The 27,117-nt window shown below is 39.9% G+C and overlaps 2 protein-coding genes across 4 annotated transcripts; one reads left to right on the forward strand and one right to left on the reverse strand.

Annotated features, from left to right (window-relative positions):
• Positions 1-294: 294 nt before the first annotated feature.
• On the forward strand, positions 295-4,708 carry eevs (2-epi-5-epi-valiolone synthase). Its single transcript, XM_010882060.3, has 5 exons — positions 295-678; positions 1,815-2,454; positions 2,685-2,918; positions 4,186-4,438; positions 4,519-4,708. Exons 1-5 carry the CDS (start codon positions 485-487, stop codon positions 4,617-4,619), a joined length of 1,422 nt encoding a protein of 473 aa, XP_010880362.3. The 5' UTR covers positions 295-484; the 3' UTR covers positions 4,620-4,708.
• Positions 4,709-8,971: 4,263 nt separating this feature from the next.
• mitfa (melanocyte inducing transcription factor a) lies at positions 8,972-14,652 on the reverse strand. 3 transcript variants are annotated; one of them, XM_034287041.1, is made up of 9 exons: positions 14,488-14,652; positions 13,938-14,159; positions 13,663-13,758; positions 13,463-13,580; positions 13,151-13,234; positions 12,710-12,766; positions 12,491-12,566; positions 12,209-12,356; positions 8,972-12,073 (listed from the first exon to the last, which is right to left on the reverse strand). In XM_034287041.1, the coding sequence occupies exons 1-9, from the start codon at positions 14,518-14,520 to the stop codon at positions 11,672-11,674; spliced, it is 1,236 nt and encodes a 411-aa protein (XP_034142932.1). In that variant the 5' UTR covers positions 14,521-14,652; the 3' UTR covers positions 8,972-11,671. The 3 variants fall into 3 exon arrangements, with proteins under 3 accessions (XP_034142932.1, XP_034142931.1, XP_019910802.1); XM_034287040.1 differs by having other exon boundaries at positions 12,710-12,763; positions 13,938-14,165; XM_020055243.3 differs by having other exon boundaries at positions 13,938-14,165.
• Positions 14,653-27,117: the final 12,465 nt, after the last annotated feature.

Raw genomic sequence — 27,117 nt, forward strand, 5'->3', positions numbered from 1 at the left:
TCTACCTCGGGAATCTCATTTGCTGCTATCCCTGCATTTCAACTGCGCATGCTACATTGCATTTTCAATTTGCCTTCATTGCATGTTTAGAATTTCGTTGTAGTGTACTTGTACTCAATGACTATAAAGTTGAATCTAATCTAAATCTTATATATAAATCTTATATATATATATATATATATATATATATATAATCTTAATATATAGGTATATGTGTGTGTATGTATGCATGTGTACATTATCTTGTCTCTTTTGAGGTGGGGTGATGGATGCCTCATTACAGAAAAATGTACCTTCATTACGTCACTCACGAATTGTATAAGGTAGGTTACACGTGAGGGCATGTGTAGCCTAAAATTTAACTCTTTAAAGGGACCGCAGTCACTTTCATAAGCACACCAAAAGGAATCGCTCCTCCCTTGGTTATAACACTGTATTCGAGTGTGGACTATAAATAGACAGTAAATGTCAACCATTGACTTCCATGCTACTGTACATCAAGATGTCGTTTGTTGCAAACACTGGGAAGACACACGTGGAAGAGCCACTGCAATGCAATAAAACTGCAGTTGTAAAGATGAACGAGTTTCACTTAGTTCAAGTTAAAGGCACATGGAAACGTAAAACTGGAAACAATTTGAATAAAAACTTAAAGAGTCGAGTATCAACTGCCAAAATGTGAGTAAAGTAAAAGTGTAATTAGAAAATTAAATTTCCTTCAATATTTATGGTTGTGAATTATTTGCTATGCAGTATAGGCTTATTGGAATTTGTGGCAGTAGAACTAGGCTATGCTAATAGAAATGTGTGGGGTTTCATAAGCTATGTGGTTGGTGACCTATTTTAGGGTCGTTTGAAGGTGTTGAACATGGTGTGTATTGTGGGCCACAGTGACCATAAAAATGAATACATAAAACTAGCCAATATATATATTTCCAATGTTTCAACACCAATGTTATTTCAGCAATAAAAAACATATCAAAATGCAAGTTTTCTTTTGGTGTTGTTTGTTGCTGAAACAGGTCAAGAACAGTGGCAAGACCTAATTTTACTTTTAATATCTATGACTATCTTTTAACAAGCATTCAGTGCTGAGTCTAACAATGCATACTCACTTTCTCAACAAAAAAGCTAAGGGCTCTGAAATACCTAAATACATTTTTGGATACATTCATGATATTTACCCATTCATTTTGAAAATCATGAAGTAACATAAGTTTGAATACACCTGAGAAAATGTTTAAAGATATTCATCTGGGAAGTGATTATTTGCTGTGAACATGCAGTAGAAGCAGCAGAAATCTGTCTGCATCTGATGAGCGATCCTTAAAAGGTCACTTACATTTACTTACATTTTGCAGTCATCTGGACAGTTTCTTCCAATTTCTTTATGACATCTAGGTATCTCACAAGATATCAATTGGTTTTTGTACAACACAAAACATTCTTTATTGATTCTTCTTTAAATTAACTAACCCTCCAAACCCAGACGATGCTGGCCAATTGCACAGCCCTCTCTGGGACCCCTGGGCTAATCCATGCAATGATCCAGCTAACTGCAAGTCAGTGATTTTCATGCTACACCATTCACATTACCCCAAAATAGCTAATTTGGAGCTTTTCCACAAACCTTGATTATTATTACAGTTGAAAACTTGTTCTACCACATTGTTTGATTACCACCAAAGAAACCGATCTAGTAGAAAGTGTCACTGACCCCCAGGCTTTGTTCTCTGGAGACTCTGTGTATTTAACTCTGACTAGTACATCTAATTTGCTGTATAAATAACACTGACTAGTACATCTAATTTCAGTTATGAGAGCGCCACAGGACAAGGGACCTCCTGGACAGTTGTCAGCCCAGTTGTATTCACCTACAAGGTGACTGAGTCCTTGGGCCTGCTTGACCCTCGGAACGACACCCTGCTTCTAGGCCACATCAGGGACCCCCAGCAGCTGGAGGCCCTGAGGAACGGCACCAGCACAAAGCCCCTTAGACGTTTCGTGGTTATGGACCAAACTGTCTACAAACTCTACGGCTGCCAGCTCACCGACTACTTTGAGGCCCGTAACGTTCTCTACAGGATCCTTCCCCTGCCCACCACAGAGGAGAACAAGTCCATGGAGTTGGTGATGAAGATCCTGGATGAGGTCCACACGTTTTCCCTGGACAGACGCACTGAACCCATCATCGCCATAGGAGGAGGGGTTTGCTTGGACATCGTGGGCCTGGCGGCTTCCCTCTACAGGAGGCGCACCCCCTATATCCGTGTCCCTACCACCCTGCTGTCATATGTCGATGCCAGCGTAGGGGCAAAAACAGGGGTGAACTTTGCCAACTGCAAAAATAAGCTGGGTGGCTACGTCCCCCCAGTGGCCGCTTTCCTGGATCGCTCTTTCATTCAAACTGTTTCTCGAAGGCACATATCCAATGGGCTGGCCGAAATGTTAAAGGTACAGTAGCAATGCCTGACAGCTACAGATATGAAGTTATGACTGTGAAGATATTAACTTAGCACAGTGTACTGTATAGAGCAAAATAATTATATCTTTAGAGAATATTTTGCTGCTTGTTTACCCATTCACGTGAATGGGTAAGTGTGTCCAAACCTTTGACTGGTGCTGTAGGTCTTTAGATTCTGTTTTATGAACTGGTATATATTGTTGATGTTTCTGCTTTACAGATGGCTTTGATGAAACACAGGGCTCTCTTTGAGCTTCTGGAAGCTCACGGAAGATTTCTGTTGGACTCCAAGTTCCAGTGTAACCTCGGAATGGAGGACAACCAAAACGCTGCCTCCATGACCACACGCATGGCCATAGAAGCCATGTTAGAGGAGCTGGCGCCAAATCTATGGGAGGACGATTTGGACAGACTGGTAGACTTTGGTCACCTTATCAGCCCAGAGCTGGAAATGGTATTGTACAAACATATACGTTCTTGCGCACCTTAAACGACCACAAAGCCACATAGCTATGTCTGTCAAATCATCACACATTATCTACACTCACCTAAAGGATTATTAGGAACACTTGTTCAATTTCTCATTAATGCAATTATCTAATCAACCAATCACATGGCAGTTGCTTCAATGCATTTAGGGGTGTGGTCCTGGTCAAGAAAATCCCCTGAACTACAAACTGAATGTCAAAATGGGAAAGAAAATGCCTTGTTGATGCTAGAGGTCAGAGGAGAATGGGCCGACTGATTCATGCTGATAGAAGAGCAACTTTGACTGAAATAACCGAGGTATGCAGCAAAGCATTTGTGAAGCCACAACACGCACAACCTCGAGGAGGATGGGCTACAACAGCAGAAGACCCCACCGGGTACCATACAAATAGGAAAAAGAGGCTACAATTTGCACAAGCACACCAAAATTGGACAGTTGAAGACTGGAAGAATGTTGCCTGGTCTGACGAGTCTCGATTTCTGTTGAGACATTCAGATGGTAGAGTCAGAATTTGGCGTAAACAGAATGAGAACATGGATCCATCATGCCTTGTTACCACTGTGCAGGCTGGTGGTGGTGGTGTAATGGTGTGGGGGATGTTTTCTTGGCACACTTTGGGCCCCTTAGTGCCAATTGGGCATCGTTTAAATGCCACGGCCTACCTAAGCATTGTTTCTGACCATGTCCATCTCTTTATGACCACCATGTACCCATCCTCTGATGGCTACTTCCAGCAGGATAATGCACCATGTCACAAAGCTCGAATCATTTCAAATTGGTTTCTTGAACATGACAATGAGTTCACTGTACTGAAATGGCCCCCACAGTCACCAGATCTCAACCCAATAGAGCATCTTTGGGATGTGGTGGAACGGGAGCTTCGTGCCCTGGATGTGCATCCCACAAATCTCCATCAACCGCAAGATGCTATCCTATCAATATGGGCCAACATTTCTAAAGAACGCTTTCAGCACCTTGTTGAATCAATGCCACGTAGAATTAAGGCAGTTCTGAAGGCGAAAGGGGGTCAAACACAGTATTAGGATGGTGTTCCTAATAATCCTTTAGGTGAGTGTATTTCGACTGTAACTGCTGTATGTGCCCGGTGAGCGGGTTGTAAGGTTTACTGCCACCTGTTCACATTAGTAAGTGCCTAAAAACAGAACGCAGAGGGCCAGTACTCCACTGCTGTAGAGGGTTGCATGTGGTTACAGTGCTGCTCTAATTACAGAAGGTGCTCCCGTCCTTGCTGCACGGAGAGGCGGTGAACATCGATATGTGCTACATGGTGTACGTGGCCTGTGAGAGAGGTCTAATGACGGACGAGGACAAGTTGCGGATTCTAAGTTGCATGGCGGGGCTGGAGTTGCCATTGTGGCACAAGGACGTCACTATGGCACTAGTGCAGCACTCACTTTCCGAGAGGCTAAAGCACTCGGGTGGATTTGTCCGAATGCCGTTACCCATTGGCCTAGGGCACGCAGGTAAGGAGACAGAAATGTATTTGTCAACCGTTTGGCTGAAATGCAGACTTTTTTGTAATGCAATCTCCCTCTATTTGCAGAGATATTCAATGACACAGAGGATGACACTCTATTCAGAGCGTTTGAAAGGTGGTGTGATGAACTACAACCACAGGGACCTGAGCTAGTCCAAAGAGTTTGAATTGATGTTGATGACTCACAACACTGTTTCCAAAAAAGTTGTCACCATGTAAAGTGCAAATAAAAACAGAATTATCCAATATTATCCCTATATTTCATTGAAAATAGTACAAAGACAAGACAACATATAAAATGTTGAAACTGAGTTATTGTTATTGTTTTTTGAAAAATACATTCAATTCCATTTTTAATTTAATGCCAGCAATATGTTTTGAAGAAGTTGGGACAGGGGCATGTTTACCACTGTGTTGCATCTCCTCTTCTTTTACCAATACTCTGTAAGCGTTTGGAAACTGAGGAGACAAATTGCTGTAGTTTTGAAAGTGAAATATTTCCCATTCTTGCTTGTTATAGGATTTCAGCTGCACAACAGTTTGGGTCTCCTTTGTCATATTTTCTATTTCATATTGCAGATTTATTTTTCAGTGGGTGACAGGTCTGGACTGCAGGCAGGCCAGTTTAGCACCATTTTACTATGGAGCCATGCTTTTGTGATATGTGCAGAATGTGGTTTTGCATTGTTGTTGCTGGAATAAGAAAGGTAATATTGGTTTTTGGCCTTGTTCCTTGCTTACAGAGATTTCTCTGGATTCTTTGAATCTTTTAATAATATTATGTACCGTAGATTAAGAGATCCTCAAACTCTTATTAATTTTACGTTGAGAAATGTTATTCTTAAATTGTTGCTCTGTTTGCCGGTGCAGTCTTTCACAGACTGTGAACCCTTCCCCATTCTCACTTCTGACAGACCCATACTCTCTGGAATGATCTTTTAATATCCAATCATGTTACTGACCTGTTACCAATTTACCTAATTAGTTGTGTGATATTCAACCAGGTTTAGTTTTTCAGCATTACATAAATTGTCCAGTCTTTTGTTGCCCCTGTCCCAGCTTTTTTGAAATGTGTTGCAGGCATCAAATTTGTTGTCTTTGTACTATTTTCAATTTAATATACGGTTTAAATGATTTGCATTCTGTTATTCCTAACATATTACACAGCATCCCAACCTTTTTGGAAACAGGGTTGTACTTTGATTGATTATCATTGAAACGAGCATGTGTCGTTTCTGTGTGACACATTAACACAGATATCTGGAATGCTAAAAAATGTACAATTGTTGTAGATTATATATTTTAGATGCTGTTGATTGTTCAGGTTGACTTGATTGTATTTCCTGTTGAACAGCATGACCTACTCACAGTTTTATTCCCTTACCTAAATGACATTTTATCATAACTTTGGATTGCTTGTAATGTTTCTGATGTATTCATTTATTTTGTAATTAAAGATTTCTATGAAATTATTAATTGGATGTCAGTTTTTCTGAAATGAAAGGCACTTGTTGACAGACCATTCAGGTATTCATGTACCAGCCACCTACAATAACATAATTACTGACAGTACAAAAAAAACTCCAGCAGACACATGATAAAGTCGAGATGGATAATTGCTTTTCAGAACACAATTACTTGTCATTACCATCCTTGGGTGAATTCAGGGACAGGGACTCAGTGGACATGAAATTGGGTTACATTACCTACAGTAAATACATTACATTAAATATTTTACATTAAAAATTAAATGTAACTTTTGTTTTTCAGTGAAATACAGATCCGGAAATCATTAAGAGACCACTGAACCAGGTGCACTGGGCTCGTAATTTTTTCCAGAGCTGTATATTTTGAAATAATAGCCTTTTTTCCGGAAAAAAGGAGTGACTGGCATCCTGTCAAGGGATATACAGTTTTGTTTCTTCAAGCAGCCTGTACAGACAGATCTTTTTAACATACTACATTTATATCTGTTCAGTTTTCTAAACATCATGGGGAGTTGCAACCCCTGTTAAAATGCCAGGATCTTGTGATGTAAAAGAATGAGACAAAGATAAATCATGTCCGAACTTTTTCCACCTTTAATGTGACCTATAACGTGAACACTTCAATTGAAAACCAAACTGAAATGCTTTTGGGAGACTTTGGGAGAATTGGGAGACCTCACTAGCTTTCTCTGTAAGAAAAGGCTTCCGTTTTGCCACCCTACCCCATAGCTCATTCATATGAAGAATACAGGAGATTGTTGTCACGTGCAGGCCAATACTTGCCAAAAATTCCTACAGTTCCTTTAATGTTGCTCTAGGCCTCTTGGAAGCCTCCCTGACCAGTTTTCTTCAAGTCTTTTCATCAATTTTGGAGGGACGTCCAGTTCTTGGTAATGTCTCTGTTGTGCCATATTTTCTGCACTTGATGATGACTGTCTTCACTGTGTTTCATGGTTTATCTAATGCTTTGGAAATTATTTTGTACCCTTCTGCTGACTGATATCTTTCAACAATAAGATTCCTCTGATGCTTTGGAAGCTCTCTGCGGACCATGGCTTTTGTTCTGTTGACTTGCACAGCTATATTCGGTTCATTCAGTATGAGTCTTGCACATTGTGCTAACATTAGTGGTTATAAAAGGAAAGCTGTATGCATGTCTTTGTCCTTAGAATGTATGTAAGTACAGAGTGATAGCACACCAACATCATGGTCCACCTACATCTTTAGTTTGTTAGATGTGTATGTACTTTTTATTTGGCAAGTATTGGTCGCCACTTGTCAACATTTCATCACACATCCAATCAGAGTCAACCTTTCATCACACATCCAACTGTGATGAATATTGAGACACATCTTACTCCATATGTTCAACCATAGTGGTTTGAACTGAATCAGTGGTTGCTGGATATTGGAATATTCGAACTCTGCATCCACTTCTCTCTCGTAATAATGTTTCAATTACAGATTGAAAAATGTATTTACAAATTGCTCTTGGATCTCAACTTTTTCATCAGGACCAAGACAGCAAATAAATAAATTAATTGCATTGATTTATGGCAGGAAGTACTGCTTGCTTGCAAATCAAGCTTGATAAATAGGGATCTGTCTACCTATTGGATATTATACATCAGCCTTGTTTTTATTGGTGAAACCATTTACACTTGCTTGGAATTAGTACAGCAAAGAACACGATCAAGCTGGGTTTTTCAAAAAAATCTATAATTTCAAAAGTATATTTTGACTTCTAAATATAATGTCTGGAGAATTTTCCAATCACCATTTTATTACCGAGGTGATCTACATTCGGTATGAATGCTCAACCTTGTGTATTTTTTTTTATGAACAGGCTGAGGAAGTCGACACATCCCGGTTCTACTGCAAATTTCAGATTTGATCCTTCTAGTATATGTTGAGGAGGTAATGTATTTTTATAACTGATGTTGCTAACATCAGTAATTTGTACGTTAAGTAGATAAGCCATGGTGAAATTCCCCTTCAATTTACAAATTCAGTTAGTGATTTAGGCAATTTCAGACATTGCAGATAACAAGGAATAATCGAATGTTTGGAAGACCAGCTACTAGTGGTCTATTTATTGCATGTCTGTTTAAATTATTCACAAACATTCTGCCACAACTTGGCACCCACCCCATTACTCAGACAATCAGGAACCACCACCATAACCAAACCAATAAAGTTTTATTTGTGAAGAAAAGCATTCCTATACTGACCTTAGAACACCAGAATTTTTTTCCTATCCTCCTTTTATGCTTTTCTTCAAACCTAGATCAAACCTTGACTAATGACAAACTGTTTGCCCAATGCTGCCAAATGAAATAAGACATCTGACTCAGTGTGAATAAAAAAAAAAGCATTTCCTGTTAGTTGATGGTTGAAAATACAATCAACATTGGACATTTTAATCTGTATGTTTGGCAACGGTGAAATTGCAGTATTGGTTAACTAGACCAGTTCCAAAGCCTTGTGCCAATACAAAATTGTTTTAGGTTAGAATACATTTCCCTCCTAATATAAGCCTCTCTGTTATGGTGGACTGATCCAAACTGTGGGTAATCCACCACTTCCCATTTTCATGGAGATGAACACATTCTTCAAAAACCAGACTACACCCATGTTTCACGTACAATGCAAATTTGTATGGTGTAATAGCAAAAATTTTAAATTATACGGTTCACATAAAAGGATACATTTAATACTTAATACGTACTTAAAGGTTGACTTCATAGAACAATATTTAAAATTTGTATTTTTGTGTAGAAATACCTTCACTGGAAAAACTACATAATAAAAATGAACTAAGTAAAATTACATGAATTGTTACAGCAAGTTTTTCTTTTGCAAATAACATTTTAGCTATCAAAACACAGTTTCCAAATTCAATTGATGGGTACAATAAAGTGATATTTCTTCTGAACGTCTTGATAGAATATTATTATTATCAGATAATTCTACAATGTATAAACTATTCAGCTATATACAGTATTAATCTATTCTAATACATGGACGGTTTAAACTGTATTTAACAAATATTATATGAAAAAATATCAAATATTACATATAATAAAATCTCATGTTATTTTGCACTTCCTATCAAAGAACTCACTCATAAAAATTGAATCTTACAGTATGTCCTCAGTCATATTAAGTTGCCTAATCTGAACAATCAGATTTGGATCCAGAAAGCAACAATGATTATGTAAAACAGACATAAACAAAAGACAAAACATTCCCAATGTCTTTATCCTCTGCATACAGAGTAAAGCATCAGATGCTAAAAGGGAATGATCTCATGAAATAGGCCATAGCAGCACCTAATGTAGTTCCCAGTGTAAAAAATGCTTCTACTGTGGATAACATTCACATACCTCTTTTGCTGCCTTAAATCACTTTAAAGTGATTACACTGACTTTTTTCACACTAAAGAACCACACATCCTACTCCATGTGTTTTAAACAATAAAACAGATTTCTTGACTGCAGTTTTTTAACCTCCCAGATGTATTATTTGCTAAAGGCACCTTTGACAGCCATTAGAATTCTTTACAATGATGTACAACCAAAAATGAAATCTGAACATAAATGGCTATTACTATTGAAAACCAACACCTGTTTTATTAATCATAATCTGCAACATTGATTTTAAACTTTTTAGTAACAACTGCTGTTTTGCCCCATATTCCAACCACTTTGGCAAAAAGTTAATTAGTACTGTTTTCATTATAAAATCCATCAAACATTAAAGCTGTTTGTTTGAGTTCAGGGATGATCAAAAGTAGTTTGGATCAAGATGCATTGCTTTTTAAGTACATTGCTATATAAACTCTTAGTACAAACAACAGTGAACCCATGCCCTACATCTATATCAATTTCCCTTAAAGGCTATTTCGACTATTATTTCCATGGCTATTCATTACAGTCAATGTATTACTCCTTCTGCCCTTACTAATACTACTACTACAACCACAACTGATGCTATTGCTACTAGTATCACTACTATTGCGCCTACTACTACTCCTACTACCACTGCAACAATTACTGCTACTACTATTTCTGCAACTATTCATTACAGTTAGTGTACTATTCCTTCTACCCTTACTAGTACTAATACCCACTACTCTAATTGCTACTATTACTACTCATTTTTACTTGTACCAGTTACTACTGCTTTATCTTATTTACGGGAGTTACATTAGCAACTTCGCAGTCATTATGAAATTGGAAAGTGTACTTATTTAGACACATGGCAAAGTGTGTCAAGAATAACAATCAATGCAGATGTTTGCTAGGTAAAATCCATTGCTATACACTTAATCCTCACTAGCTAGCTACATTTATACTCCATTTAAAGTCTTCCATGCAATATCACAATCATGACAATGCTTATTTTGCCTTATTTTGAGTTAGGCATCTTCAAGAGAACGTTCAAAACGTTGCTGTATGAAATTTGAATGCTGTAGAATTTGATCAAATTTTTAATTTCTTTAATATAAAAACACCACAGATCTGCCATGCAGAACATAAAATGGTTAAAGTCTCCCTGATGTTGTACTCCTAGGAACATTCCAACAGAACATTTTACTGTAAGGAAGATACTTTGTTTACTTTCCCTTGAGTCACTGAACATTTCTTAAAAATCTTCCAGAATGCAAATGATCTTTGCAAGATGGACTCTGCACTTCAGATCTCCAAAAAGCTGCTGGGTGTCAACTTACATCTGACAAGGTGATACCAAGAAGTGGCCCAGGCTAAAAGTTGAAACCAGTGCCAAAAACAGAACTACTTCCACATTGCACAACATAAATGTCACTCAGAGGACAAGATGGGATGATTGGAATGCTACTCCTAAATACCTTGACCACAATGCTGAGTTGGTGGTGTTGTTTTTATAAATACCTCTTTAGAAAGCAATGATGGTGTCTTTGGCATGAACATTTGTGTTATTGTTGCTGAAAAGTAAAACCAAAAAAATAGGTAGGATTTCGTTTAACATTTACATGGACTTTACCTCTTTCCCCCTTTTACACAAGAAGAAAATCTGTGTTGAAGTCACACATACCCAAATGATGCATGATGCATGATGCATACTTAAAAATGAAACAGTGTTGTGTTGTAATGAATTTAAGCAAAACCTGAAGCTTAAGAGGTTGAAGAAGAAACCCATATAAAAAGATGAATAAAAACCTGTATCAGTCTTATATAAAGCTTACCCTAGGATACAATTAAGTACAATTATGCCAAGTTTCTTGCCAGATCTTAACCGATGGGTTTCCAAGAGATGCTTCCTTTAATGGTCTAGGCCCCATCCTGACTTCAATTTGCTGTAAGAAACTTGAGAAAATGTTTGAACATTACAGTCACAAATTATTTCCAATCCAAAAGTAAGTGAAATATGTAATGTATGGCTGTAAAAGGTGCTTTGACCGCAATATAACTCTTGGGTTTGAGGACATCACGTTGTGTGAAGACACAATCAACACCTCAAATAGCATTTTGTTGTAATTTAGAAAATGTTCGATTATTTTTCTTTCACTTTGAAAATATGGAGTGAGTAGTGTGCATCTTTAGAACGTACATAAAAATCCAATTGTATTCCTTTTAGATTCAATGTACAGAAAGGAAAATGTAAAGGCTGTGCAGTGGATGTTTAGAATTTCACAGGCAACCGGACACAGTATCAAATGTCAGTGTGATTTGAGCTAGTGGGCGCTGCAGCTAACAACCACGATCATTCTCCTCCATGCCAGAGCTGCTGCTACGCCTGCTGCTGCTGTTGGAAGTGTCTGGGGACACTGAGGACAGAAGGGGGTCGTTGGAGGATATGGGTGACAGGGTGTTGTCCATTAGAATGTCCTTGAGTTTACCGGAGGCCTTGCTGGAGCTGTAGGCCCCTGGGTCCCCGGCACCCAACGGGCTGTTGTTGAAGTGGATGGTGCCGTTGTTCAGGTCCAGTGTGGTGGGAGGGGACATGTTGGGACCCGACTGCTGGTACAGGTCTGATGGACAGTCCCCTAGGACGGGCTCCTGCTTGATAGCTCGGGCCATCAGCTCAGAGGAGCAGAGGGAAGACGAGGGCAAAACCGCAAGACCGTGAGCCCGAGCTTGCATCTCCAACTCCTACCACACACACAGAAAACGCATTAGCCCACAAAGAAAGCATGGGTGAGAACAAATATTGTGAGCTGGATATACATTATCAAAGTGGTATCAAAGGGCAAAGGTTTTTCCTCAGGGTGCGCTGGTGGGGTATACCTGTATGCGCAGCATCAGATGGCGGTTTGCGTTCTCCAGCCTCCTCTGTCTAAGCTCCAGCTCCTTGGCTCTCTGCTGCTCCCTCTGTAGTTTCCTGATGTAGTCAACTGAGGCCTTCAGAATGGTGCCCTTATTCCAGCGCATGTCCCTAGGGACCGCATTGGGACAACGGTCTACAGTCAGTATGTAGCAACTAAACAGCTGACCGTTAAACAGCGTAAACCTTTATGCTCTCCATTTAGCAGCCAGACATTTTGGGGCAAGTTAAACTGGGCAACTTACGGATCATTTGACTTGGGAATCAAAGTTCCAAGCTCTTTGATTCTGTCATTGATGTTGAACCTCCTTCTCCGTTCAACTAGTACGGGGAAGGAAAGCAACAGAAAGAACCAGTCAGGGAAAATTATGTTAGGACAACAGCGAATCAAAACTACAACAATACTAATAAAATACTAATGTATCCCAAATAAACGGCCGCTCCTCTTTACCATAGAAACTCACTTAAGTTGTGGTTGTCCTTTTTCTGTCTTTCCTTGGCCATTGCTCGGACCTCAGCTTCTAGACGGAACGGAAAACCTTTTGAGTGACATGTGAGGGTGTCCTACTCCTTGCAAGTGTGATTAAAATCCCACATTAATAACATTCATGTAACTCATTGGGTATCTAAGCTAACATTTTATTGATACATGGATCCGTATTGTGTGCAATTTTTCAATATACACAAAATAATTTCCAGAGACATTTCTACATAACTGGTTACTAAATCCTACACGTATGCAAATAAAATCCAGTTTGAGATTTAGGCCTACTATATTATTATGAATCCCTACTGAATTTTTGGTATAGATCCTTAATGAGCCGCAATGAAAATTGTTTCAATTAGTATTTCAGAAATGCAAATAACCAACGATTTGAAAAAGAGAAAATCTAGTGACAACGTACCTACTGGAAAGCCCTCAGGCCTTTGGTAGTTGTCAAACTGGCCACAGGATCCAGTCTTGTCCAGTAGGTGTATCATGCCAGGAGCTGGAGTATTAGTGAATTATGTATTCAGTGTCATTTCTATCTAAAAGTTATGCATTTTAGAAATTGCACACAATATAGACGCATTGTTGATACTTTAAATGATTTAGTATATTACTGCAAAACACTTATTTTTCTTTATTTGGCAGTGTCAAGATTATTAATGATGAGCTGCATTGCTGAAGATGTCAGGTAAATAATGGGTTATATCTGTCAAACTAAAATCTTTACCTGAGAATTCCCTTTTGATGTTAGACAAGTTACCAGGGCAAGAGTTACTGATGGCAAGTCCAGGTGGGGGAAGTCCTTGGTTTCCATACATGTCCAGAAGGTTACCAGATACAGGAAGCTGAGGGAAAGTACCAAATATTCATACTTTTCACTTTGAACATTTTAAACATGTATTTACATTAGCAAGGTTGACAATTTACCGTATTAGTAATTTGAAGTCCAGGATCCATAAGTCCAAGAATATCATCATTATAACTTGTTTCCAAGCTAATAATGTCATCAATGACATCATCCATCTGTAATAAAAATGAAACATACATTACAGATGAACCCCTAGTGAAGATTTGTATTAAAATTACAACAATAAAAGAGCTAGCAACAGCCTATAGTTTGAACTGAGGTTCATCACATTACTGAGGTAGTTCTCTCTGAATGGTACATGCATTTTATCTCTCTGTCCACTTAGTCGACCTACCTCCTTCTCACAGTTGGAGCTCAAGGTCAGTAGGGCCATGGGGCTGTTGGGGGCACTGCTACCTGGGCCGGGGGGCATACCGTGCTCCGGGGGTTGGCTGGGGCACTGCAAGCTGCCTGCCTGACTCCCAGGCTTTCCCCCGAGTGTGGTAGATAGGTACTGCCTCACCTGCTGCCTCTGGGCCTGCTGGATGTGGTACTTGGTTGGGTTTTCCAGGTGGGTCTGCACCTTGGGTCAGTAGGGTAAAAGCAGAGAGAAAACAAAACCTCACGTTTCTATTGTATTCAGTCGGTAATTTCTCAGAGCACACCATCTCAAACTCCAGAAACCAATAGTTATGCTTTATAGTTAAGACAGGGTTTTGTTCTTCGTAAAATGATTCAATGAACTGAGGACAAAGTCATACATTTACGCCAAAGTATAGTTGATGTAAAGTATATAAAGAAATATAAACTAAAAAGACAAGACACCAATGAGAGTGACACTAACACTGATCCTGACATAAAACAAAACACAAATAAAAAAAAGACACTTCAGTAAGACATCTCACCTGGTAATGACTGTATTCAAGCATCTCCAACATATTGTAATTTCTACGATAGTATATTTCAGATCATCAGTGAAGCAGATATTCCCTTTGTCTGGTCAGTCAACTGTGTGAACAGAAGGCTTAGTGCAAACCAAAGGACAGGCTTGGTCAGTTGAAATTATTAAAGGCAAACCCCTCATGAGTTATAAAAGAAACTGGGGGAGGATACCAGCGTCCGTCCTCCCTATGTTGTGTTGTTCTTGCTAAACTATGAGTTTATGTCTTTACAGGGTTCATTTGACGTCAACATCGCAATCTCACAATGGAGCCTTTCTGCTGGTGGGTTACTAGTCTCCAAACTGAAACTTGCTCACGGCTAACTAATGTTTCATCTTTAGTTCCGCTCATGTAGTATAAAACATTATTTGTTCTGAGAATCATGAATACAATTGACGCCACTGTTCCATTACAAACAGTGCGTATGAAAGATAAATCCAAAAATGTTGCTGGATTATTGAACACACCGCCCATCCCCCTACCAACTTTTGGTGTTACGTATAAAACCCCTCAGTTTAATAAGTTTTAGTGGTTTAGTCTCAATGCTCACCAAATGGTGTGCCAGGATCCCTTAGTCTACTAAATCATTGCCAGTTCCTAATTAGTCTGCTACTTAAGAGGCCGCTAGGGTTGAACAGGCTAGTGAATCACTTATTCTGTCTAAAGACACATCACAGCCTTGGCACAAAGTGCAATCACTGCTAGTTAAACACCACTGCAATATGAAACATGAAATTAGTAATTTATTTTATCAATTCATCTATGCCAATAGAGTTCAGTAGTTGATCCAGATCACTAGGCTAATCAAATGTAACACTGCTTAACTAAGTTTGTTATATCTGGCTATCAGAGGCCATTCATGGTTCCAAAACCATGCAAATATGAACAAGTAGTAAACTGAAAGCAGCTGGATCCAGTATAAGGGACAAATGTACCGTATATACAATTGCTTTATTAAGTATGTACACCCCTTCACTCATGCCACATTTATTTCTAATTGATAAAATGTATGTATCTATTCCATTTCAATCTACACATAATGCCCCATAATGACATACTGAAAGGTTTTTGTAAATTTAATTTATTGAATATAAAACAGAATATCTCAAATACCCATATTTAGACCCTTTGACCTGACACTTCAAAGTGAGCTCTGATGCATCATGTGTCTTCTGATTATCATTTAGATTTCTCAAAAATATTATTTTAGTCCACCTATGGCAAATTCAATTGATTGGACATTATTTAAAAAAGGCACACACCTTTCTATATAATGTCCCACGCTATAGAGGATGTCAAAGGAAAAGCCAAACTATGATGTCCAAGGAACTCTCTGTAGACTTTGGAAATATAATTGTGCTGAGGTATAGATCTATTGAAGGTTATAAAGAAAGAGGAGAAAACAGGAAAACAACCATCTCTGCCACACTCCATCAATCTGGCCTTCATGGTAGAGTGGCTAGACAGAAGCCAGTCCTGAATAAAAAGCATATGACATGCCGCCTAAAAGGATTGTGAGACCATGAAGAAAAATATTCTCATACCTGAATCCCAACCCCTACATCTTGCGAAAACAAGCTATTGTTCATCAGCTGGCTAATACCATTGCAACGGTGCATAGTAAGCATGGTGGTGGAAGCATCTTGCTATGGGGATGCTTCCCAGGTAGTGACTGGGAAACCAGACAAGATTTAGGGAAGGATGAACAGAGGAAAATACAGAAATGTCCTTGAAGAAGATCTCATCCAGAGCACACGGAGTGAATATTCCTGTTTCAGCTTGAAAATTATCTGAACCACGCAGTCAAGATAATGCTGGAATGGCTTTGGGGCCATTCTGTGCAAATCCTTGAGTGGCCCAGCCATAGCCAAGTCTTTAACTTCATTCATCTGTGGGGAGACCTGACGATTGCAGTTCACCTGCAATTCCCATTCAATCTCATAGAGCTTGAGAGAATATAAGGAAGAATTGGAGAAACTGCCCAAATCCAGGTGTGTAAAGCTGTTAGAGGCCTACCTAAGAAGACTCAAAGCTACAATCGCAGCCAAAGGAACTTCTACAGAATAGAGAGTCTAGATAATGATGTTCATGAGATATTATTTTTTCAATGAATGGGCATGAATTCCAAACAATGTGTTTTTGTTTTGTTATGTACACTGGTATATATAATCAATTATTAATTCAGTCTATAACACAACAAAATGTGAATAAAATGAAGAGGTCTGAATACTTTCAAAAGCCACCATATAAATCACTAGAAATCTGTTTTGGTTGGGTCTGGCTATAAACAGTCTACCTAAGCCAACTGGGATCACTGACTTATTTTTGGTTCAGAAACGTGTGCTACTAAAATCCGGAGGAAAATTACATCCACAAATCGTACCAAAAATCCACATTAGGAACACCAGCTACCCTTTCCACCAAAATCCAGAATCAGAAATGTTAAGCTCACAAATGACCGTTCTGTTCCAACAAAGCTGGTCCATTATTCAGGGCCAGTCAGTTAGAGCTACAGCAGGAGCCGTCACGCCTGGAGCCAACATGTGTGACGTGGAGAGCTGTAACCAGGCCAGTCCCAATCCTAGGATGCAGACAACCCTCTTCTCTCTCTCTCATTCTCTCTCGCTCTCACATAAGTATTTGTTTAAGCTCCCCTTTCACCTTTCTCCTATCCCCACCAACGTATTTGTTACTCCACTTATCGCCATTCTATCTATCTGTGAAAATACATTAGATTACCACGGCCTGGCACCCTTAAGCACATACAGTTGATGTTTCAGCACACTGCTTACAAACTGTATGGTATTATTTGATTAATTGATGTCGGATGCATGTGGATTTTCTTTTCCTGTCACAGTTGGCGTTAAAGCTCATCTTAAAGTATTTCTGTAAATCATTCCACAGAATGCAGATACACATAAAAACAGATAAATAAGGAATGACACCACAACCCCAAAGATGACCCGTCAGGACTACCTGGAAAAGTGTAGCCAGAATGTAGTAGGCGCTCTTAGAACACACACACAACTCACAAAGACACCAGACAACACACAAAGACACCACACAACACATACAACACACAAAGACACCACACATACATCTGTTAGACTTTTTATTTTACCCGTGCTAGCCTTTGGGTATATGCCTAACCACAATAACATGTTTGTTTCTAATTTCTTTAAAGATTCTACACATTAAAATATACACACGCCTTTTGCACCATTCATGCCAGTAGATACACTAGTTGAGATGTAATTCTTTGAAAGTGAAAACTGTGAGTTAACCTGGGAACTAGAAATGGAGATCAGTAACTTTGATGGCCTAGAGCAATGACTTGATATTCTCATTTTGCGGATGATATTGGGTATGGTCAAAACACTGAAATAAATAAAAGTACTTTGGAATAAACACTTGCAATCATACCCAGTTTGATGGGATGTTACTTTGGGCAAACTGTGTGATGCTACAATGCTGATTTGATTAAAGTAGACCAATAACAGCTTGGGTGGGCTCTAGACCAATTTTGAGGACCAAAGAAAGCTGAAGGACCGTGATTTGTTACACATATATACAGTAAGCAATGATTTTTAAATGTTAAGAAAATTGCATGGGGATTTTACATTGGATGTCCTTTTAAATCTCTAAATACATTTTGTTAAGCAAGCAGTTGAGTGGTTTATAGCATTAGGTCAAAGAGATACACACTATCACACTGTTATTATAATCACCTTTCACCATATCTCTTTGACGGCAAGAATCCAAAGAGATGAAGATAAAGTACAAGCACAATCAACTCAACTGTTGTCATAACATTCATAATTCCTCATACTACCCACTACATTCTCATGTAATTGACAAGAGAAGCATCTAAAATGACCATGCCGAGAGGGACAAACCGTGCTTACATTGAGTTGAAATTTCTGAGGATCAAAAGAGGAGATTAATTGATATCAATGGATCTTCTAAATAATGTAAAGCTTCAACATCCCCTCATCAACTCAGTGAGGACAGTAAGATATCTGTTGAGATTACTGGAAACCCTGCCTGGTGTGAAGACAGAGACAGAGAGGTGAAGCGCACCAGGAAAGTGGCCTGGGGCCGGGCAGAACCTTCACTGATAATCCGCAGAAAGGTCTCTTTGTGCTCACACAGAAGAGAACGTCTTTGTTTCCCCCCACATTTTGTGTCCTTTTCCTTCAGCCAAACCTTTAGGTAAAGAGACCGACGTAAAAAAAAGCAGTATTCCTCCTTTCCCCACAGCGACTAGAGCCCTCTATTTTTCATAGACCCTTTGTGAGAGGGAGGTTTATCACCTACCCACAGAGAGCACATGGCCTTGCGTGGCAGGCTGTTGCCTGGAGGATCCACTAACTGCCTTGATCCCTTGGCCTCAGCGTTAGCAGTCATTCACACACTGCTCGGTAAACTCCACGTTATTTATTGACCAATGTTGTCATTTACATATATCTTACTATACTTTATGACCGCACATTAATTTAACTTGATGGTCTCCCATGTGACTAGTAAGGCCTAAAATACGTTGCTTCAGCTAAGATCTTAAGACATATTTAGATCAGTCAGGTTGTTGCTTTTATGGCATTGCTGTCAATAAAACTAGACCAACAAACCACTGAAAAAAAAAACTCTGAAGACATAATTCAAATCATTACTTAGTATTTGTTAAAGGGGTGTCAGAAAGTGCCGGATACTAGTAAACTCAACTCGGGATCACATGATACTGGTGATGGGGGTCCAGGCCGCTTCCTCTCTGTCTCCCTCTGCAAACATGTTCCACTAGCCTCTCATTCCAACTTCACATTCATTCAAAAGTTAATTAATAAAGCCACAAAACCAGTGTCAGAAGAACAATTATGTTATACTGTTGTGGAAAACAACAAGGAATCAAATTGTGTGGACCAGTCTTAAATTAAAATGGCTTTACACTAGCAATGTTTAGTAAGAAATGATATTTAGTACAGCCTTATTAGTCCTGAAAAATAAATAATGTGGCTTTCAAAAGTATTCACCCCATTAGACATTTCTACATTTTATTGTTATAACATGAAATCAATGTTGATATAGTTCTTGAGCAACATGAAACATCCATATCTATACAATCCTTATTGATTAAGAAGCCTAGCCCGGGGGTGAATTGAGGGATACACAGGTATAAGCCGTATATACCAACTTCTTTTAGTAGGCTTAGCATTTATTCCCCACTGATAAGTCATTTGGGTTCATAGAACATACCCAAAGGTTTAGCTTTAGATGATTCAACTTGTATTCACATTGTAAGGGAAGCTGTGGGCATTGTGGTAGGGATAGCCTAAACGCAAACCTTTCAAAACATAATTAGCTGGAAATGCACACTGCAAAGAGTGGTTTCATGCGAGCGGTTTCATGGAAAGAGATGGAAATGTCTGTCACAAAGAGTGAACTGACAATGCAACAACCATGACTAGGATAATGCCTTTAACTGCTTGACAAAGTTATTCAGCAAAATTTGATTATAGCCACTTCTCCAGCACCACTACACCGCTGGCATGGCATCTGATTGCCAATCACTTCATATGGCGCTCTTGTTGGCTATATGCGCAGGTCGCACCATTCAATTCTAGCAGACATCGATGCTGTATTAGTTGTATGTGTATTATGACAACCTCTGTGATCCTGTATTAGTTGTATGTGTATTATGACAACCTCTGTGATCCTGTATTAGTTGCATGTGTATTATTACAACCTCTGTGATCCTGTATTAGTTGTATGTGTATTATTACAACCTCTGTGATCCTGTATTAGTTGTATGTGTATTATGACAACCTCTGTGATCCTGTATTAGTTGTATGTGTATTATTACAACCTCTGTGATCCTGTATTAGTTGTATGTGTATTATTACAACCTCTGAGATCCTGCATTAGTTTTATGTGTATTATTACAACCTCTGTGATCCTGCATTAGTTTTATGTGTATTATTACAACCTCTGTGATCCTGTATTAGTTGTACGTGTATTATGACAACCTCTGTGATCCTGTATAAGTTGTATGTGTATTATTAAAACCTATGTGATCCTGTATTAGTTGTATGTGTATTATGACAACCTCTGTGATCCTGTATTAGTTTTATGTGTATTATTACAACCTCTGTGATCCTGTATTAGTTGTATGTGTATTATTACAACCTCTGTGATCCTGTATTAGTTGTATGTGTATTATGACAACCTCTGTGATCCTGTATTAGTTTTGTGTATTATTAACAACCTCTGTGATGCTCTATTAGTTGTATTGCTCCTAAAAAGCAGAAACCAGGCAGAGATGTAGTGCAGCTGATCCTCACTTCTCAGAATGTTGCTTGTTTATTTCAGTTTCAATTGAAGTTGAATCAGTTAGAGCTGGAACAATACCAGTCTCAGAATATTCACTAGTACTAATGTTGGCAACAGACCTTACATGTATTGATTTTCTATCTAAGAACACCATATCTACATAAAACATGGTTTTAAAAGACCAAAGAGTTTGGACTGTTTCATGTTTTCACACTTCAGGCTCATACTGTCAAACATTCATATCTTTGGGTTCGCTTCACACTGTGCATTTCTACTTAAAGGCATTTCTTCAGAAGTTTGCCTCTATTAATTGTTAATGAGGGCAAGTAAAGAAATGTGCAGGCAATCGTAGGAAGGTAAGTGGCAAGAACTCTGCTAGCAGAGTGGCATAAAAAGCCCTGCTCAACTTCTTGCAACTTCAGCAAACTGGGCAATGACAAATATCAACTCAAAAGCTGTAGAGAATTATATCTTTCAAGATGGCTGACAGAAATATGTGGATGAAAGCACATTTAAGTACTTCTAACTTTATAGCTATGCAAACAAAATGTTTCCATTTTAGATGAATGCATGAGTTAAAACAAGAAAAAAATTCTGCTGTTGTGGAAACTCGCACATAGAAGTACAGCTGACAGAGGAAGTTATTTTCCATCCAGCCCAATTTCATGACATGTGCTTGCACCTACGACACGGTCTCATTGCAAATCCCAACAGACTTAGAGAGTTTACCATCATCTTCCTCAAAAGCAACTATGACAAATCTTTCTCCTTTTTTCCACAACGCACGTCCAACCAGGATGTTGGTCAGGTCAGCACGTGTGATATAATGTTCACTCAACCGCCTGACGTAGTAATCTGAGCGTGACGAGTCAAGGAAATCCCTGTTGAAATGGGTGACGCTTGTCCAATATGTATCATCCACGGACCTGCCTGTGACGATTCAGCCAGCGGCGCAGTCAAGCCCGCAAACCTGGTAGACCACATGGCACTGCAAAAGACTGTCTTAGACCAGGGAATAACTGTTCAGGTTACTGACCTGCCTTGCTGTTTACTTGTCATTTTGCTATGTCTCCCTTTAACCCTTTCTGCTGTTCAATTGAAGGGGTAGGCCTTCAAGAAGGTAATGACATAAGTACATATTCCTGGGAAATGTAATCGGGACTCATCCATGAAATGGATGGCATGATGCAGATATAACATGGACATTTCCTCCTTAACATGTTAACAATGAGGTATTATTCCTGACTGTTTATGATAACAACCTAATTTTTAACGGAGCTTTGTAATTTTAAAAATAGAGCACTATCTTAGGAAGTCATCATATTTGGATAATGCATTTTATATTTATATCAGATGAAAAGCATGTTGTTAGTGGAAGTAGTTATAAAACAAAACAGATTTTCCTTTTATAACAACAAAGTTCTAGGTTTTGTAATCATTTTGAAATTGTCTATTTCACATGTTGCTGCAATTCAAATAACTTTTATGAACAATGGGGTAAACTAACTCATTTAAAGTTGTCTTCAATGACTTCATTCACACAAAAGATAAAGTTGATATAGACATAATGGATTTGTATGTCTGCAAAAAAAGTAATATAAATATATGACTACTGTAAATTTCATATCAAATCACAAATTTTCAGTTGCAACAAAGTTATATTTCTTAATTTATAGTATCAGATTTAGCTCTCATTGTTTCTAGAATATTATTGCATTGAGAGAGGTCCATTTCCTGTGTTATTTCCACTGTCCAGTTTTATGATGGCTTGGTTACACTATTTCATTTTGGAACCAAGGTTATTGTTGCTCAATTCTCCATGAATTATCCCATTGGTTATATATGCTATTCACTCAAGAGGGAAAGTGGCTAGGCCATCCAATAAATGTTTTAGCATGTTATGATACTATATAATACATGCTAGTTAGCCCTCACCTTCATACAAAGCAATATACAGTCATACTCACTGAACATGCAAGCTGGGAATTCAACAGACAACTGTGGCATTCTTCTACCAAGCTTTTATGTAATATTATATATTATACTTTTTTACACTGTGGTAATATGACCCTTTACATAGGTTGATGTTTTCTTCAACATAGTGGGGTATGCCACAATTGACATAGGAAACTAATGCGGCACTGATGAATGCTGATGAAACCTAAACATAAAATATGACTACTATTGATTTGTAGCACAGGTACAGTTGTGCTCAAAAGTTTGCATATGTGCCATTTGTAGAGAGTACATGAGTGAGCAGGCAAAACATGTGTATTTTATTTCTTATGGGATTCACATTCAACTGTAGGTCATAACAGAATGGCACAATCATAAAACAAAACATTGCAACAAAGAAAGAAATTAACTGACCCGTGTTAAAAAGTCTGCGTACCCTTAGTTCTTAATACTGTGTATTGCCCCCTTCAGCATCAATGACAGCATGCAGTCTTTTGTAATATTTGTCTATGAAGCCCACAAATTCTTGTAGGTGGTAGAGCTGCCCATTTGTCTTGGCAAAATGCCTCCAGGTCATGCAAAGTCTTTGGTTGTCTTGCATGAACCGCACATTTGAGATCTCCCCAGAGTGCATAGCATAGCATCATCTTCCGCTTATCCGGGGCCGGGTCGCGGGGGCAGCAGTCTAAGCAGGGATGCCCAGACTTCCCTCTCCCCAGACACTTCCTCCAGCTCTTCCGGGGGGACACCGAGGCGTTCCCAGGCCAGCCGGGAGACATAGTCCCTCCAGCATGTCCTAGGTCTTCCCCGGGGTCTCTTCCCGGTGGGACGGGACCGGAACACCTTCCCAGGAAGGTGTTCCGGAGGCATCCGAAACAGATGCCCAAGCCACCTCAGCTGACCCCCCTCGATGTGGAGGAGCAGCGGCTCAGCTTCTCACCCTATCTCTAAGGGATCGCCCAGCCACCCTGCGGAGAAAGCTCATTTCGGCCGCCTGTATCCGGGATCTTGTCCTTTCGGTCATGACCCAAAGCTCATGACCATAGGTGAGAGTAGGAACGTAGATTGACCGGTAAATCGAGAGCTTCGCCTTGCGGCTCAGCTCTTTCTTCACCACGACAGACCGATACATCGACAGCATTACTGCAGAAGCTGCACCGATCCGTCTGTCAATCTCCCGTTCCATCCTTCCCTCACTCGTGAACAGGACCCCTAGATACTTAAACTCCTCCACTTGAGGCAGGCACTCTCCACCAACCTGAAGTGGGCAAGCCACCCTTTTCCGACTGAGGACCATGGCCTCGGATTTGGTGGTACTGATTTTCATCCCCACCGCTTCACACTCGGCTGCAAACCGTCCAAGTGCATGCTGAAGGTCCTGGCTTGAAGGGGCCAACACGACAACATCATCCGCAAAGAGCAGAGACGAAATCCTGACACCCTCCGGCCCCTGGCTGCGCCTAGAAATTCTGTCCATAAAAATTACGAACAGAACCGGTGACAAAGGGCAGCCCTGCCGGAGTCCAACATGCACAGGGAACAAGTCTGACTTACTGCCGGCAATGCGGACCAAGCTCCTGCTTCGGTCGTACAGGGACCTGACAGCCCTTAGCAAAGGACCCAGGACCCCATATTCCCGAAGCACTCTCCACAGGATGCCGCGAGGGACACAGTCGAATGCCTTCTCCAAATCCACAAAACACATGTGGACTGGTTGGGCAAACTCCCATGAACCCTCCATCACCCTGTAGAGGGTATAGAGCTGGTCCAGTGTTCCACGGCCTGGACGAAAACCACACTGTTCCTCCTGAATCCGAGGTTCTACTATCGGCCGTATTCTCCTCTCCAGAACCCTGGCATAGACTTTCCCGGGGAGGCTGAGAAGTGTGATCCCCCTATAGTTGGAACACAGAGTGGCTCCCCAGAGTGGCTCGATGATATGAAGGTCAGGAGACTGTGATGGCCACTCGAGAACCTTCACCTTATTCTGCTGTAACGACTGGAGGGTGAACTTGGCCTTGTGCTTAGGATCATTGTTGTGCTGGAAAGTCCAAGAGCGTCCCATGTACAACTTTCCTGCAGAAGAATACAAAATGTCTGCCAGAATTTTGTTGACCCCTCTCAAAACTTAGCACCTATGGCTGTGACCATGAAGCTCTATTTTGGTGTCATCATGTCACGGTAAGGTGAGTAGCAGCGCCACCTTTCTGTGCACCTTCAGTTCCCATCACACACGAACGCATCCCGGACTTGTTTGTGTCACGTCTTTAATCATGCACACCAGGTCCTTATCATGTCATTTGTATGTGTTTAAATGTTTCCCCTCTGCTCCCCACATTCGTTGATCATTGTTGTTCATGTCTCCTTGTGTTCTGCCCGTGGTGAGTTACGGTTTGCTGCATAGCCAGCCCTTTTGTTTGTTTTCTTGTGTTAAGTGCTCAGTGTTTCTTTTAAGTAAAGATCGACTGCCATTTTGCCTGCGCTTGGTTCCTTCCTCTTCACCACATACACTTGTGACACATCACTCAGAAGTGGTGAGGCGTGTCAAGGTGTTGTTGGACATGTTGTAACCAGGCTTTTTTGTGGCATTGGCGCAGTAAAGGCTTCTTTCTGGCAACTCGACCATGCAGCTCATTTTTGCTCAAGTATCGTCATATTGTGCTTCTTGAAACAACCACACCGTCTTTTTCCAGAGCAGCCTGTATTTAGCCTGAGGTTACCTGTGTGTATTTCTTTGTATCTCAAACAAATCTTTTGGCAGTTTGCCTGAAATCTTTCTTGGTCTACCTCACTTTGGCTTGGTATCAAGAGATCCCTGAATTTTCCAGTAAATTGAACAGTAATGACTGGCGTTTGCAAGGCTTTGGATATATTTTTATATCCTTTTACATCTTTATAAACTTCCATTACCTTGTTACGCAGGTCTTTTGACTGTTATTTTCTGCTCCCCATGGCTCAGTATCTAGCCTGCTCAGTGCATCCACATGAGAGATAACAAATCAATTTACTATTTATACACAGACACTAATTGCAATTTTAAAAGCCACAGGTGTGGGAAATTCACCTTTAATTGCCATTTTCACCTGTGTGTGTCACCTTGTGTGTCTGTAACAAGGCCAAACATTCAAGGGTATGTAAACTTTTGATCAGGGCCATTTGGGTTATTTCTGTTATCATTAGGATTTAAAAAGGAGCCAAACAACTATGTGATAATAAATGGCTTCATATGGATCACTATCCTTAAATAAAAGGATAATCAATGCCAAAAATGTATGCCAACATTTTAGTTTCTGCCAGGGTATGCAAAGTTATGAGCACAACTGTATGTAGTGCATATGAAGCAGTTAAGTCATTATTAAGCATTTTTAATACAGTATCTCACAAAAGTGAGTACACCCCTCACATTTTTGTAAATATTTGATTATATAATATCATGTGACAACACTGAAGAAATTATACTTTGCTACAATGTAAAGTAGTGAGTGAACAGCTTGTATAACAGTGTACATTTGCATTCCCCTCAAAATAACTCAACACACAGCCATTAATGTCTAAACCGCTGGCAACAAAAGTGAGTACACCCCTAAGTGAAAATGTCCAAATTGGGCCCAATTAGCAATTTTCTCTGTCCAGTGTCATGTGACTCGTTATTGTTACAAGGTCTCAGGTGTGAATGGGGAGCAGGTGTATTAAATTTGGTGTTATCGCTCTCACACTCCCTCATACTGGTCACTGGAAGTTCAACATGGCACCTCATGGCAAAGAGAACTGTTGCTCTACAGAATTGTTGCTCTACATAAAGATGGCCTAGGCTATAAAAAGATTTCCAAGACCCTGAAACTGAGCTCCAGCATGGTGGCCAAGACCATACAGCGGTTTAACAGGACAGGTTCCACTCAGAACAGGCCTCGCCATGGTCGACCAAAGAAGTTGAGTGCACATGCTGAGCGTCAAATCCAGAGGTTGTCTTTGGGAAATAGACGTATGAGTGCTGCCAGCATTGCTGCAGTGGTTGAAGGGGTCAGCCTGTCAGTGCTCAGACCATACGCCACACACTGCATCAAATTGGACATGGATTACTGGAACCTTGTCCTGTGGTCTGATAAGACCAAGATAAATGTATTTGGTTCAGATGGTGTCAAGCGTATGTGGCGGCAACCAGGTGAGGAGTACAACGTGTGTCTTGCTTACAGTCAAGTATGGTGGTTCGAGTGTCATGGTCTGGGGCTGCATGAGTGCTTGCCGGCACTGGGGAGCTACAGTTCATTGAGGGAACCACGAATGCCAACATGTACTGTGACCTACTGAAGCAGA

This window comes from Esox lucius, chromosome 17, assembly GCF_011004845.1.
Source record: "Esox lucius isolate fEsoLuc1 chromosome 17, fEsoLuc1.pri, whole genome shotgun sequence".
Lineage (NCBI taxonomy): Eukaryota > Metazoa > Chordata > Actinopteri > Esociformes > Esocidae > Esox > Esox lucius.